This window comes from Centruroides sculpturatus, unplaced genomic scaffold (assembly GCF_000671375.1).
Source record: "Centruroides sculpturatus isolate CEXI.00-Female unplaced genomic scaffold, Cexi_2.0 scaffold40, whole genome shotgun sequence".
Classification (NCBI taxonomy): Eukaryota; Metazoa; Arthropoda; class Arachnida; order Scorpiones; family Buthidae; genus Centruroides; species Centruroides sculpturatus.
This window is the reverse complement of record NW_019384602.1, coordinates 1,269,621-1,285,385: the sequence shown is the minus strand read 5'-3', so window position 1 is coordinate 1,285,385 and position 15,765 is coordinate 1,269,621. Positions and strand designations below refer to the sequence as shown.

Here is a 15,765-nt window from a genome sequence, read left to right as displayed (position 1 = left end):
TGTGTCTGCGAGGTGCTTTGAAACAAATGGAGAAATCTCTTCTTTTGAAATTAATTAAAGTGAAACACAAATCATTGGCTGAAGATGAGCTTAAGTTATATGTTGCCCATCTGCAATTCACCAAATCTTGTGACCCGATTTCATTCTATGACCAACTTGGAAAGATTCACAGTAAGGCATCGAAATTTGCTCAAGATGAAAGAGCTAAACTAAACAAGAAATTCAAGTGGCTCTGTAATGCAACACGTAAACAACAAAATCCAGTGCAGCCAACCCAATTTTACAATTACACAGAGGAAATTGTCCCATCTCAAATTGAGAAGATTTTACAATGGGAACCCAGGTATATCCCTCCGCCACAAAATATGAGTGCCGCTGAAATGGTTTCAGCGACTCGGTCAGCACTCAAGTGCTGCCGAGCGGCAACAAAATATCCGCAAATGGAGCTCTCAATCATCCAACATGAGACTTCTGATATCAGACAAAGACAAGAAGTTCGTTCTATGCAGGGAGGAAGACTTCTTACGCAGGGCCACGGACTTTCTAAACCAGTCGTAAGCTGTCATCTTACCGGCAGACTCAACCCCATCTGTGTTAAGAAAAACAAAGAAAATAATCACTCTCCCAGGGATTACTTCTGTTCTTTCGGGATGCCTGGATCCCCCATCCAACGTCACTTGCCCCAGGCTTTTCTTCGAAGCAAAAATGCACAAAGAGAGCTGGCCGTTAAGGCCTTTAGTCAATAAGAGGTCCCACCCCACATACTTCCTTGAAAAAGCGCTTGCTAGATTGCTAGGTGGGCTACTTTCTTCCTCCTCCCAAGTAGTGTTCTCATCTGTCACGGCTAAAGAAAGGTTATGCGCTACGCTGGCTGGCTTGAATCCAGATACCTACACATTTTATAAAATGGATGTTGTTGCGTTCTACTCTTTGGTACCTCACTTCGAAGTGGGGATGCTAGCCAACACCTTGCTTATCAAAGAGGGCTTTACTGCACAGCTAGTTTTAGAAGTTCGTGAAGCATTACTTTTTATTACGGAACACAATTACTTCTTCTTCAATGGAAAGATTTATCTGATTAGCTGCCAACAAAAGAGTTCAGGTAGCACAATTGAATAGGAGTCCGTACTCTAGACGAGGAGTCGACAAAAGGACGAAGGCACGTGTTCGAATCGGTCTTTTAAAACCTCCGAACTCCCTCTGGTGGCGATCGGATGAAGTTCGGAATTGGTCGCCACAGTACTCCCCCTCAAGTGCCGAAGGCACGAGGAGCTAGAGGAAGCGAGGATTGAAACGGACTCGACGTCCTGAGCGGGTGGTCGTCGATGAGGTGGCCGGGGTGGGAAGCGACGTGTCTGTTGGAACTGGCTGACCCGGAGTATGCGACGTTGTGGTTGGTGGTGGGACGTCGAGATTTGATCCGGCTTCGGGAGGTGATGAGAATGCAGGCTTTAACTGATCGATGTTAATAGCTGATATTCGTCCGTCAATTCGGACTTTGTATACCGTTCCCTGCTGAGACATCACTTCGTATGGTCCATCGTAGATTGGTTGAAGTGGCTTGCGAATTGCGTCACGACGAATGAAAAACGTGACTGCAGGTGGACAGTTCCTTGTGTATGAAAACTGCACGTTTTGAGTGTGCAGACGTCGCTACTGGCCGCAGCTTCCTCATGGTTTCGCGGAGCTAACCGACAAAGGAAGTTGGGTCGATCACCGAGCTTGACTCGGTAGCGAAGAACTCTCCTGGGAGTCGTAGATGGGTTCCATAAACCATCTCTGCTGACGTGGCATTGATTCCGTCTTTTATGGTAGAGCGCAAACCCAAAAGGATAGTCGGGAGCACTTCGGTCCATCTCTCGGTAGCGTGGCATTTAAGAGCTGCCTTGAGTGGATGGTGTAGACACTCGACCAGACCATTGGAGGCTGGGTGGTAGGGAGAGGTGCGAATACGCTTTGAACCAAGTAGGCTGGCTAGCGCTTGAAAGAGGGCTGATTCAAACTGCCTACCTTGGTCTGTGGTGATCTGTTTCGGTACGCCGAAGCGGNCGCTTTAAAAATTTCCAGCTGTTCTAGATATTTCAGGCTGGCCTGGTGTTCACACCGTTGTATTAAACGTGCATTATAATATAATATAAACATTGGATTTTTGAAGCAGGATACCAATTACACGAATAATTTTATTAAGGCCCTGCATCGGACATGTGCATAACTGCAATGTTCGATTTTTTGAAATTCTTGGATTCGAACCTGATGATGACCGTTGAAGACGGTAGAAAACGTTTGTTTTTAAATTGAATTTATGCTGGTATGTTCATAATTTCGAGGTTATGTTCTCAACAAACTACATTTTGTTATTCTCTCTCAAAGAGTTTTTGTTGCAATTTAATCACTCTTGAATTGTGATTATTAATAAATAATATTATTTATTAATAATCAATTAATAATTAATAAATAATATTATTTATTAATAATCACAATGAAGGAACATTAATGCTTCTGCATTCATAGGAAGTAAGCAATTTTGTTGGCGTTCTTGTTGTCCTCTAATAGTATCAAAAGCTGAAATGATACAAATTGATAGTTCCTCCATTGTTTCCTCTAGTATTTCATACACCATATTTGTTATATATTCCTGGAAGAAGAAGTCAGGAGACCATAGAACTAAACATTCTCTCACTGCCTAAGGATATCATTCAAGTATTTCTGTACCAGGAAAGAAAAGTGAGTGAGGACATCATTGTGTTAGAACCACATGATAGCACTTGGCTCAAGAGGAGTCTTCAAAAAAGTTCTGGTAAGGTTTTCTGAAAGAAGTTTTGATAAACTGACACAGTCAAACCTGATGGTAGTAAGTATGACCCGATCAAATAGTCTCCAATAATGTCAGATCAAATGTTGATTGTGTATGTTCAGATAGGCTATGAGGACTCTTAGTGTGCCTCTTAATGAAGGTTCTCTTTGGAAGTCACCTATTTAAGACAGTTTCTTTATACAGTCCACAGCATTTCTTCCAACAGCCTATACAGGAGATGATATCTGCAAGTTCTGTGAACATATAGTTATTCGCTGGAGTTCAACTCTTGTCAACTCAATGTAGAAGATATCACTGTACTTGTATGTATGAACCTTGCTGTCAAATACAGATTTTTTTTAATACATCATACCCAATGTATAACTGCCTGAGACATGAGGAAATGTGAGATACAGTTGACTGTAGGAAGGGACAAAGATATAATTATGCTGTAAAAAAGTTAGCTGGTTGCCTACCACACAGGAGTGTCCAAAATTTCTGTGGGTCAAAGCTTCACCAATTTTTATTTTCAACCCTAATTATTTCATTAAAAAAAATCATCTCATTGACCTTTACCATTCTTACATATAAGGTAACATCCTGTATATATTGTATATAGAAAACTGTACAGTACATGTGTTTATATATACAGGATGCATAGGAAAGTCCCTTTAACCAGAAAATTCTTGCAAATGGAGAGAGCTACAGCTATACAAGTGAGGTAACGGTATAGTAAAGTGACTACGCCCGACCTAATGCAAATGACAGCAGCGCCCCTAGTGGCGAAATTTGGAAGATAGGCAGTGCAAATCAAAAACAAAAAACAGATAGAGCAAACTTTCCAATTGGAAAGTTTTAGAGCATCAATTAATTAGTACGAAACGACATGTGGTTCACACAGATAAGATAAATTGTCGCCTGTATACCCAAAAAATCCAAAAGCGATGCATGCCATTTTGTGTAAATGTTTGAAAGGAATAGCCATAGGTATGAAGAAATACACACAATTTATTGTATAAAATACGTACTTACGTCAATACAGTAATAACCTCACACAAAAAATAACGGAAACGCAAACTGTCACACAGTGATAAGTTAATGTCGAGTATGTTCAAAAAGTTTGCCATTGCTCACAATACATGCCATTGTTATCAAACTGTATTGACGTAAGTACGTATTTTATGCAATAAATTGTGCGTATTTCTTCATATCTATGGCTATTCCTTTCAAACATTTACACAAAATGGCATGCATCGCTTTTGGACATTTTTGGGTATACAGGCGACAATTTATCTTATCTGTGTGAACCACATGTCGTTTCGTACTAATTAATTGATGCTCTAAAACTTTCCAATTGGAAAGTTTGCTCTATCTGTTTTTTTGTTTTTGATTTGCACTGCCTATCTTCCAAATTTCGCCACTAGGGACGCTGCTGTCATTTGCATTAGGTCGGGCGTAGTCACTTTACTATACCGTTACCTCACTTGCATAGCTGTAGCTCTCTCCATTCGCAAGAATTTTCCAGTTAAAGGGACTTTCCTATGCACCCTGTATATATAAGCACAAAGCACAAATACATTACAGTACATATGCACAGTTTTTCAATCACAAAAATATTTTTTGTACATAAAAAATGCTTTATTACAGTAAAAGTCAAACGATTGCCAGATTACATCGGGCTATATTATTAATAATGACGACTTGTATGAAATGTTAACATTTTAAAGTTAAACAGGATTTAATAGGACAATTGTACTATGCTAATGCCTTACTGTATATGAAGGATCTAAATTTAATAAGTACAACATTTAAATTAAATTATAAAAAGATTGAGCATGAAATAATTAAACAATCAAAACATAATTTATATTATAAAATAATATTTGTTTAATCTTGCATTTAATTATTAACAGTAGCATTAATGTAGCCTGATATAATCCAATCATTTGTCTTTAAACTAATAATTGGAATTTTAAATGTTTATAGTTGCTTTATTGAAGATAAAACAAATTTATAATGTATTTTCCTAAGATTAACATTTTCAAATGTCAAGAATTTTTCTATTTAATGTAATTATAATAAACTTTTACCAAATTTCTGAAATTTGAAAAAATGTTATTGATAGTCTTTGATAATGTTGATAAATGACACAAAAGAAGGAATTTCATAGTCATGTTCTTACATAAAAGTTTCTAAAAATAATCTGATATGAATAGATATAAATAAAATTCTGAAAATTTATAGAAATCTTCAGTCAAAATTACAAAAACTTTATCCAATTAATTTTAAAATTAGAATTCTTAATTTACATGCAATAAAAAAAATGAGACCTACAGAGAAAACATCATTCAGCATTTCATTATACTAAAATCAACTGAAATCTAATATGTTGCTCAATTAAAAATCAATGGGAAAGTCACAGTATCCTCAATTCTATACTGTGAATTCAACATACCACAGAATCTTAGAGAGTCCTAAACAAACTCCATCCAATGCAAAATCTTACAGATACAACAGTAGTATTCATACCAGAGATAAAAAAAATAAATCTTAAATTTCAACAACTATTAGCATCCATAAAAATCTAGACATTTGCAATTTGGGTTTCTTTCTAGATTTCCAGAAGGCATACTGAAGTAAAGTTATAGTTCAATCTAGCCAAGAAAAATGTAGAAAATTCTTAAATGAAGTAAGAGATGAGATCAAGTTTATTTCATTTTTTCATACATATAACAGACAAAAACTAGAAAAATTCTATAAAAACAAGGAAAGTGTTGAAAGATATCTGTGAAATCCGGAATTTTTACCGAATTTTCCGATTAATATCCTGCATTTTCCTAAACCCCCAATTAAATTTTCCTTTAACCCTAAACTAAAATCTAACTTAAAAAATAGAAAAATTCCAATCTCCCCTTTCGTTCAAAGTAAACATCCATCCATTTCATAAATAATCCCACATTCCAACTCCAAAGTTGATAGTTAGCATGGGCCCTGGGACAACTTTGACCCATCCGCGTACCTTTTACCTCACAACAATTGGTCACATGACCATTCTCCCACGACGAAACTATAAAAGCCACTTGCTTCCCCCTCTCGGGGGAGTCGTTCATCAACCGCCAACTACAATTTCCTCGAATACTGTGTCCTATCAATATATTGTGTCCTGAGAATTTATTATCCTTATCCTACCAGTTCGGAACCTGTTGGATATCATAATCTCTTTCCTCAAGAATATTTAAAGACATAAAGAGGTATGCAACAAATTTTTGTGAACTCTCTCTCGGCCCTTCACGTTTTAGGGACTCAGAATTATCCCTCGATAATAGTTATTGTACCTGCTATGTAGATAGCTAATAAATCGTTGTTTTCTTGTCAAATTGGTGTCCTCTTTTACTTGTATATCGCCTGTCACCTTACCGACAGCACTCCTCCCTTCTCCACTCGATCCGAACAATTAAATCCCGTTACCGTGGGATAGGGAAAAAGAAACATTTAAGCCATTTTGACAGTGAGCAGGTTTAACGACCTGTCGCCGGAAAGGGAGACCTTCAACCTCCCTGGCGGTTCACATATCTATACAAATTCTTAAGGAATAATACAAGGAAAAAGAACAGATGATACCACTATATTTAAAAAAGCAGCTGACATAAAATTTACAAAATACAAGGGCTAATAAAAAATTAATTAAAACAGCTATAAATTGAATGTGCAATGAAACAGATAAACAAATTTTTACATACAAGTTAAATAAATGGAATAGAATGAAACACCCTTTATCGCCAACCAGAAAAAGTTCAAAGTGACACTGTCTGCTGGAAAGTCATAGCTACCATTTTCTTGGATTTGTCATTATCCTCATAGACTCTTTGGAGCCAGGACACAAAATCACTGCTCACTGCTGTTCAATATTGTGACACCCTTAGAAAATTGTGTGGTGCCATTCGACAAAAATGTCCAGGCTTGTTGAGTGAAGGAGTCATTCTCAAGCATGATAATGTCAGACCTCATACTGCTCTTCACAAACAGCATTTGCTCCAAAAATTTAAGTGGACTGTGGAGACATCCTGTTTACAGTCCACTGTTTAGCCTCCAATGATGTTTACGTTTTTCCTCTTCTCAAAAAACATTTATCTGGCACCTGATTCTATTGTGATGGCAATATGAAAGAAGGTACAAAAATTTGGTTGATTTTTTCAACTTGGAATGGAAAAACTGGTCGTACAATCAGAAAAGGTCTGAACATCAAAACCATACCTTTCATACAAAAATTTCCAGCATAAACAAATGTATGTTTGTTTATTTAGGATAAACAAACATACATTTGGTAAAACTTAGGTTTAGCATTAGCATTTCAAAAATGCATCATTCTAAAATTCTACAGAGGAATGTTAAATGCATTCTATGATGGTAATGCTTAAATTTAAAATATCCAATCCATGAAAATAAGTATATTTTAAAACACAAAGTGTCATTTAAATATTGCAAAATTATTATTGAATATAATTAAGCAACATCAGGCCTTAATAGTTTACATTTTCTCTCCATATAAAGTTGTCCCTTGTTTCTAGGGGGTTGTTGACGGAAGACCTCTAAGCATCAGAAAGGGAATTAGAGTCTTTATAATTAATGCTTTCATTTTTTAATGTTGCTTTGTAGAAATCCAGCATTTCGAGTGTTCTTAAATGGTGCTCATTAAAGGCTTATTTTATAATCTTAGCTTCGTTTAGTATTGTGGACACCCTGGGCTCCATTGTGAACCTTGTCAAAGTTGTTGTTTATTATTGTCAATATCATATTTGTGTTCCTTAAACTTGTGTTGTAATGATCTATTTGTGGAACCTATCTACACAAGTTGTCATTTAAATCTTTCATCCATTATTGGGATGGATATTTGCATGGTGCATTGTTATAGTCTACATTCTGTCAAATAAATACCAGGAATTGTTAAATAAAATACAAAATATTGGTTTAATTATCCAAATTTATTTTATTAACTTCAAAATAGACCCCATTTGATGCAATACACTTCTGCCAACGAACAATCCAGTCATCAAAACACTTCTTGTAAGTGCTTTCCGGTACGGCCTGCAGCTCCCTCTGCAAATTTTGTTTTAGTTCTTCAATCAACTCAAAACATTTTCCATGAAATGGTAATTTGAGTGCTTGTTCGATTACATTCATTGTGTTTTTGGTTAAAAATTCGCATACAAGGGTCGATGTGTGAGACAGCACGTTATTGTGATGCAACATCAAGAATTGTTCATCCACAAATCTGGCCTTTTCTGGAAAACATTCTCTTTCAAATGCCTCATAATGCCCAGGTAATATTGTTTGTTGACTGTTTGTCCCTCTGGAAGGAATTCAAAGTAACCAACAACACAACACTACAAAAAAAACAGTCAACATGACTGAATTTTAAATGACTTTGACGTGGTTTTTTCCAGTTTCAGCTCATTCTCAAAGTACCATTCTGTAGCTTGTTGGCTGGGTTTGAATGTCAAACTCATAAACCAACGTCTCGTCACCTGTTACGCATTTCATGAATATGGGGTCCAAATTGGCTCATTTCAAGCATATCTTCTGCAACATTTTTCAGGTGCACTTTTTTAAGACAATTTAATTCCTTCAGAACAAATTATGCTGCAACACATCTCATGCCCAAAACATTAACTAAAATAGTGCAAACAGATTCATGAGTCATGTTTAGATTCTGAGCAATCTCTCTCAAGCTTGAATGATGATTTTCCATCACCATTTCCTTCACTTTGTTGATGTTTTCGTCAGTTGGAGACGTTGAAGGTCGACCAGAACGAGGCAGTCTTCCACTATTTCTTGGCCATGTTTAAATGCTTTGTATCACTCAAATGCACGTGTTTTAGATAAAGCTGACTCTCTATAGGCCTTCTGCAACATTTTCAATGACTCAGCACAAGAAATTTCGTTTGCACCACAAAATTTTAGACAAACTCTTTGTTCAATATTTTTGTACATTTTGAAAATCGCAAAGCACACTTCACATTCAATGACAAAACCAACAGTTGCAAATAAACTGGTTGACAGATGGATCTACAAATTCACATGACAATTAAGTACACTAGTACCAACTTGCAGCAAAATGTTAGTTTTCATATTTTTACAGGCTTTTGAAATGGACAATTCCTGGTATTTATTTGACAGAATGTGTATCATCCTTACTGTTACATAGCAACTTGTATACTGTGGTGTTTCTCCAGAAGCAAAGTTTAGCTTCCAAATATTTAGTTATTTGCTTGTATGTGGATGAGTCTACAGTCGTAATTCACCTGTTTGATATAGCAGGTGAATTTGTGTTGGTATTCTCTAGGCTTGGATGGTTCATAAATTGATTTTCTATTCTATGTGCCAGGTTCTGTATCAGTTTTTTTTGTAACCATGCATTGTAGCTATTCTTTCTACACATTTGAATTCTGCTGTGGTGTTTGTGATGTCTGAGCAGTGGGTATATGCTCTTCTGATTAACAGCAATTACTTTATTTGTTTATTTAAAGGATTACAATTCATAAAATCTTTATTAAAAAAATATTTTCAGCTAAACAGATATAATTAATATTTTCAGTTCTTAATGCAGTTTAGTGGTTCAGTCTCAAATATTCCATATTTTCAATTTCACTTATTTTATAATTATTTTATATATACATCTAGAATAAATTGCTAATAGAAATACTTAAAAATGAAATAAATGAGAAAAAATGAAATGCTTAATACGATAACTTCTAAACTGTACACAAGTTTAAGTGATATGTTTTCAACAACAACTTCCAAGGTATAGGATATATGGCAATGTGGGTTATGCAAAATTTTTATTTTAGCAATTTTCTGCAAGGTATACATCACTGTGGATAATAGATAGAAGATGATAGTACTGTTGAGGATTCAGTAGCTTTTGTAGATTGTTTAGAAAGTTCATATCATTGAAAAATATTTCAATAATGTGGATTTTGATTGACAAAAGCACAATAAAAAATACATTTGACTTCTAGAAAAAGACAATCTTGTATTTTATTTTATTTTGTAAAAAATACAATAATAATTTGTAAAAAGTAAAATTTACATTTGTCATCTTCACAATTTTATAAACTTTTAATAATAAAGCAGCTTCAAAGATTTAAATTAATCAAAAAACATTAAAAAATTAATATTTTCAAGCTTTTCATGTATTATCTTCAGCTCTTCATTCATTTCTTTATGTAACTATGTAACTAATTTTATAGTTTTACTTAAATTCAATTTAAATATTCTGTTCAAATTTAAATTCAGCAGCTCATGAAGACAGCATTCCTAAAAATCTTTTGTGGATAAAGATATGCAGATGAGATTTAAAAAGCATTGAAAATGTTAATCTCTTAAAATGTTTTGGACTTCATAAAATCTATAAAAAGCTTTTCTTATTAAAATGAATGTTCATGTTAGTCATATTATTTCTAGGAATTAATGATTTCAATATTTTCTGATTTCTATGAATATTTAATAATTTAATTAAAATTTAAATAATAATATATTTAATTTGTTTTTTTAATGCAAGTCAGTCTTAACTTTTGTTTAGAATTTGTTGTGTTGATTTATTATCAGAGTTGAACTCATTCTGTTTAATAATAATTAGTTATATATTTTTTCAACATTTATTTTTCTCCAACCTTGTGCTTTTCTCAATATTCTGATGAAAAATTTTTGAAATCTGAAAAAGAACCATCGATTTATTTTCTTGGAGTCAATAAATATTACATAAATTTACCAAAAATAAAGTAACAATAAAACAAGAGTCTTCTCAAATACTTTCAGATAATCAATTGCCAAACGATCGCCTAAATATTGGGCTATAACACGGCTAATTAAATGATTGGATTAAAGTAAATTTTTTGCGGGTTCAAGCCCCGTCCCGGGCCTGTTCTTTTATTCCAGAATGTTCTAAATTTATTTATTTATTTATTTATTTAATTTTAATTATTAAATTTACTTAAGAGATGGCGCCTAACGCCTACCTCTATTGTCAAATTTACTTTAATCCAATCATTTAATTAGCCGTGTTATAGCCTGATATTTAGGCGATCGTTTGTCAATTGATTATATATTACTCGAGCAGTGAGTTGATGTTATTTATATACTTTCAGATAATTAAATATACCTTCGGAAGAAGCACTATTATAATAAGTTCAAAGAGTAAGTTCTTACGATATAAATTTTTAAACTCCTGAGATATTACCATTATCATTTAAGAAATGTTTTCTTTCAGATAGATAATGATTATCTCCATTTAATCATCATTGCTCTATGCTGGAGAAAGTTTTTGAACTATGATTTTAAATTACAAAACATTTTGTTTAATGTTTTACAGTTTCTGCTTATCCGTTAATATAGAATTATACAAATTAATCAAACATAAGTATGAAAATACAGTAAAAAAATATAGTAAAATTAACATTAGTTTTTAAAAGTCTGAAGGAATCTTAATTTAATAGAAATCCATAGTGTTAATTCTTTATCTGTGTTACTCTTGTTAATATTTCATCATCTTTTAAAAGCCATTTCCACACTGATAGTAACACATTTGAAGCTTTGCTATTAATCACCTCACTTCTCATATTTTTCTTGTAAATCTATACCTATTTTGTATATTCCAAACTCTCTTTTTCTTTTATTTCTTATAAAATTTTATCATTATCACAATTTATTGAGATTTCTCTCTTGTATGCTCCCTAACTCAGTGTCATCATGGCTTTCTCTGTCCTAATGCTCTCTTGCACTCATCTAATTTGCAATTAAGTCTCTTTGGTTCCTAAGTATAACTTTCTCTCATTCTCCATTAGCAGAATACATGAGTGAAGATGGACTTGATTGTCTAAAATACTTATACAAAGACTTTTTTCTTTTCTTGTTCTTTTCAGTAAATTTGTATAATGTTTGTTGACTCCATAAAGTATATCATAGGTTTATTCATACTAAGTTGAAGTTTCTCTTCTTCAAATTTTGATATGAATTTATAAATGCTTTAATTTAATGAATTCAATATCAAAACTTAAACTAGAAAAACAATTTTATTATTATTTGAAAACATTTCAATAAATGTAAATGCAACAGTTAAATTAAATAAACCAGTTGCTCAACTTTCCCAGCAACATATAAAGTTATGGTAGCGCCATCTGTTATCATATTTTATTAAAACATTTTTATATTTTTAACTACAGTAGAGCGTCGTTTATCCGAAAGCTGGTTATCCGAAACGTCCGTTATCTGAAAGCATTCCAGTCGGCAAATTTAAATTTTCGCTAGTGCTGTGGCGCTTCAATCTTCGGTTATTTCTCGGGCTACTCAAATATTTTACATTTTTGATACTAAATTAACATCTGAAGTATAATTTTTTATTGTTTTTATATTTTTCAATAAATTAATTTTGTTTGTACAAAATAAAAAAATAATTTTAAAGATACAATAGTCTTTGTTAGGCTTAACATCGACGAAAATTCAACGCGAAGTGACACGCAATGGAGAGAAATTTCAACATGGGATAAATTAATATATTTTTTCGTACATGATTCGATATCCAAAAAATAAGTTATCTGAACCATCCCAGTCCCCAATGGATTCGGATAAACGAAGCTCTACTGTATTATAAAACAGCAAAATCTTAATTTTTGGGTAGGGATAAGTTTTACAAAAAATTGTAAATGTAAATAATGAGTAAAATTGTCATTATGTCCGACCCTACTGGAGATACATGAGCCCCATTATTTCCCCATCCCCTCAACCTTTAATCACCAAAATTTAATAGCATCAATCCCCCAAATAAACAAACCTCCCTGCCAAATTTCAGAAATTTTCAACAAAAAGCACAGGAGCTATTAAGCTTCAGACAGGGTAAACAAAATCATGCCCCCCCCCACACACACTAACATCCATACATGCAAAAAAATTTGGGGGTAATTTTTGTATTTCTTGACATTTCAAGGTGTCCTGAGCCCAAAAATGAAAAAAGCTGAGAGGGTCATATTTTGCCAAATTGCCATACTTTCTCTCTGTTGTAACAGCCAGTTACATAAGAGTGGCCAAGGTTGTAATAATATAGTAATATTATTGTATTAATACAACCTTGGGCTGATACTATAATAATATAGTAATAAAAAATGTGAAGATTGAAATAGGAAAAAAAATTAAATATATAAATACAATATAATATCAAACATATACAGGGAAACCTACCTTTGTATTATTTAAGTCCAACATATCTTTATTTTTAATTTTTACATAAATATTGAATTTTTATCATATATAATATATTCAAATAAATTTTTAAATAAAACAAAATATAATTTATTTCTAAAAATACAAATTTAATTTACTTTATTTACATTTTTCTTAATGCTTAAAACTATAATATATATTTTAAAAATTATATTTTAACTGTTAAAAATCTTTAAAATAATAAGATTAACATAAATATGATGATAAAAACAATTGAAATTTGAAAACACCAAATTTTTTTATCATATAAAACTGTTTTATCACTTTATTTATATATCATTTCTAATCAATTAAAGAATTTATAATCATCACTTGATCATTCGAAGCTATCCAAAAATTACTTCAGAAATGATATCAACTAATAAAATATAAGAAAGATGATAAAATCATTATCATCATATATAAAATTAAACAAAAAATGAAAATAAATAAACTTACTTTCATTATAAATAACACCTTTAATTTCATTTTTTTTATTACTTAGTTGTTATTGTTTATCATCTCTATTTTATTGTAATTACATTAATACATTAAATAAGGATAAATAGTATATTTTATAATTATAATCAATTACTTTCCTGTAATATTTAATAACAGTATCTAATTATTTGAAAATATCACCTTTAATCCAGAAAAATTCAAAATCTTAAAAAAAACCTTTTAAATTATTTTAAAATAAATATTTTAACAATTTGTTTTTGTTTATATATATAAAAAATTATCAAACTCATTCAATTTATTTTCACATTAAATATAAAAAAATTGATCAGGAAACAAACATATATATATATAATGAATTCAGGTATTTTTCTAATAGCAACAATCCTTCGAATAGCCAAGCACCGTGAAGGAATCACTGAAAAAAATGAAATATATAAATAAAATAAAAGAATAAAACCCAAAAATAAACAAGACACAATGATTTATGAAGAACATCTCCGAAGCAATCAATTTTTAATATCAAAATAACGTATAAAGCTTCTAATGCAAAGAACAGCTTCAATAAAAGAATAATCCCTTTTATGAAAAACTCCATCTGATAACATTGATAAACAAATGTCAAAAGTGAAACATGCAATGGTTTATTATTATACATTTCTTCCTTGTTTACAATGATATTTCTTAAGAATATCGAAAACGATTTGTTTTAATGTTATTTTAATCACCATTTGAAAATGAATCGGATTTTAATGTAAAGTGGAAATAAGCAGATTTTTTAATGTGGAAATAAGCGTTAGAAAGGGGGAGGGAAATAGCAATATTACCTTTATTAGCATACTTACTGGCATTCATTCATGATCTCTTCTTGACTTCGGACTTGAACGGGTGCAAATTTCTCGACTTTTTCATCGTAATTACAGAAGCATTTAGTAATTTTATCATCGAAAGTATTTACCAGATCCTCGAGTGACGTGGAGAACGTATCACTGAAATTATCCACGAATCCATCGTTTGCATTAGGGCTTTTGTATGTATCTTTGTTGAAGTTTTCATAATCGTCGGTATTTTCATATTCACAATAATCCGTCCATTCTTCCGTCTTTGCTAAAGGAGCTTCGATTTTGAGTTCCGCCATTTTGACTTCCCTCATCTTTCGGTCATCCGGATCTCAATGACGTCGTCGGCCACGCCCTCCAGTTAAACCATTCTGATTCATAATTTTTCCCTCGAAACAGCGTTTTACAGAAAATAACGAAATCTTCGAATAAATATCAGATTAAATATTAAACGAAAAGGATTTTTCGAGAATACAATATAAGAATTTTTAAGATATATCATTAGATAATAAAAATATTTTTAAATACGTGAATGGTAGAAGGTAAAGGGTTCGGTAATCTGTTGTGTTAGATTATAAGATAGAAATTTATTTTATGAATAAAATTTAAATAAGAAAATTAATAATAGTCTGGAAATAATATTTTCCTTTAATTTGATAAAATCACAATTGTGAAGAAAAAGCATATAATTGGGTCATGCTTTTCTATGAAGTACATGAAATATCGCATTAAAATAACGGTATTTTAACAGTTATTTTAATGCGATTTATCTGTTATTTTAATGCTAAAATTTAATACAGAAAGTTTTTTGCAATATTGAAATAAATGGTAAATTCAGAAACCGTAAAGAAAACAGACTGAATCGTCTATCTGGCCATCACGCCTTAGGTTTTTTTTTTTATCTAAGCAAACTCACCAGTAGAAATCGAATTTGGTAGCAATTGCTACTCTTTTTTTTTGGTTCGCAGATTGCACCACCCTGACAATAAATCTTTAGGGGGCATGGCTTTTAGTATCCTTTTGATAAAATTTTATTGTGCCACTTTAATACTCCTTTAGTCATATTTTGCTAAGTTATGCTAGGAAACCCATAAAATTTGTACAACAGAAGTTTGTTAATCCGAACCCAATAATCTGGAATTGTTCGATAATAATCAGGCATGCTAGTATTACTGTATTACGCTAATCAAAATTTGTTCGGATATACTATACGCTTTAAACCCACTATGAAAGATAGTCGGATAACTAAGGAGGTCAATGCACCATCCTACTACCTAGGATCAAACGGGCGGACAGGAGGCCAGAAAACCCAGGAATTTTTCATGGGCGATCTGTCCCAAATATATCAGACCTTGTTCCTCATCATCCGGACGCTTCAATGTAGAACTGGCTGAAATCACGATGATAAAAGCCGCTCTT

General features: G+C 32.4%; 1 protein-coding gene across 1 annotated transcript in view; it reads right to left on the bottom strand.

Annotated features, from left to right (window-relative positions):
• Positions 1-15,444, bottom strand: part of LOC111625052 (fasciculation and elongation protein zeta-2-like) — a 56,414-nt gene extending 40,970 nt beyond the window's left edge. The window contains exons 1-2 of the mRNA XM_023368079.1: positions 15,263-15,444; positions 14,353-14,768 (exon numbers count right to left, since the gene is read on the bottom strand). Coding sequence (XP_023223847.1) covers positions 14,353-14,660 — 308 coding nt within the window. The 5' untranslated portion in view covers positions 14,661-14,768; positions 15,263-15,444. The remainder of the gene's footprint in view (positions 1-14,352; positions 14,769-15,262) is intronic.
• Between the last annotated feature and the right edge of the window lie 321 nt (positions 15,445-15,765).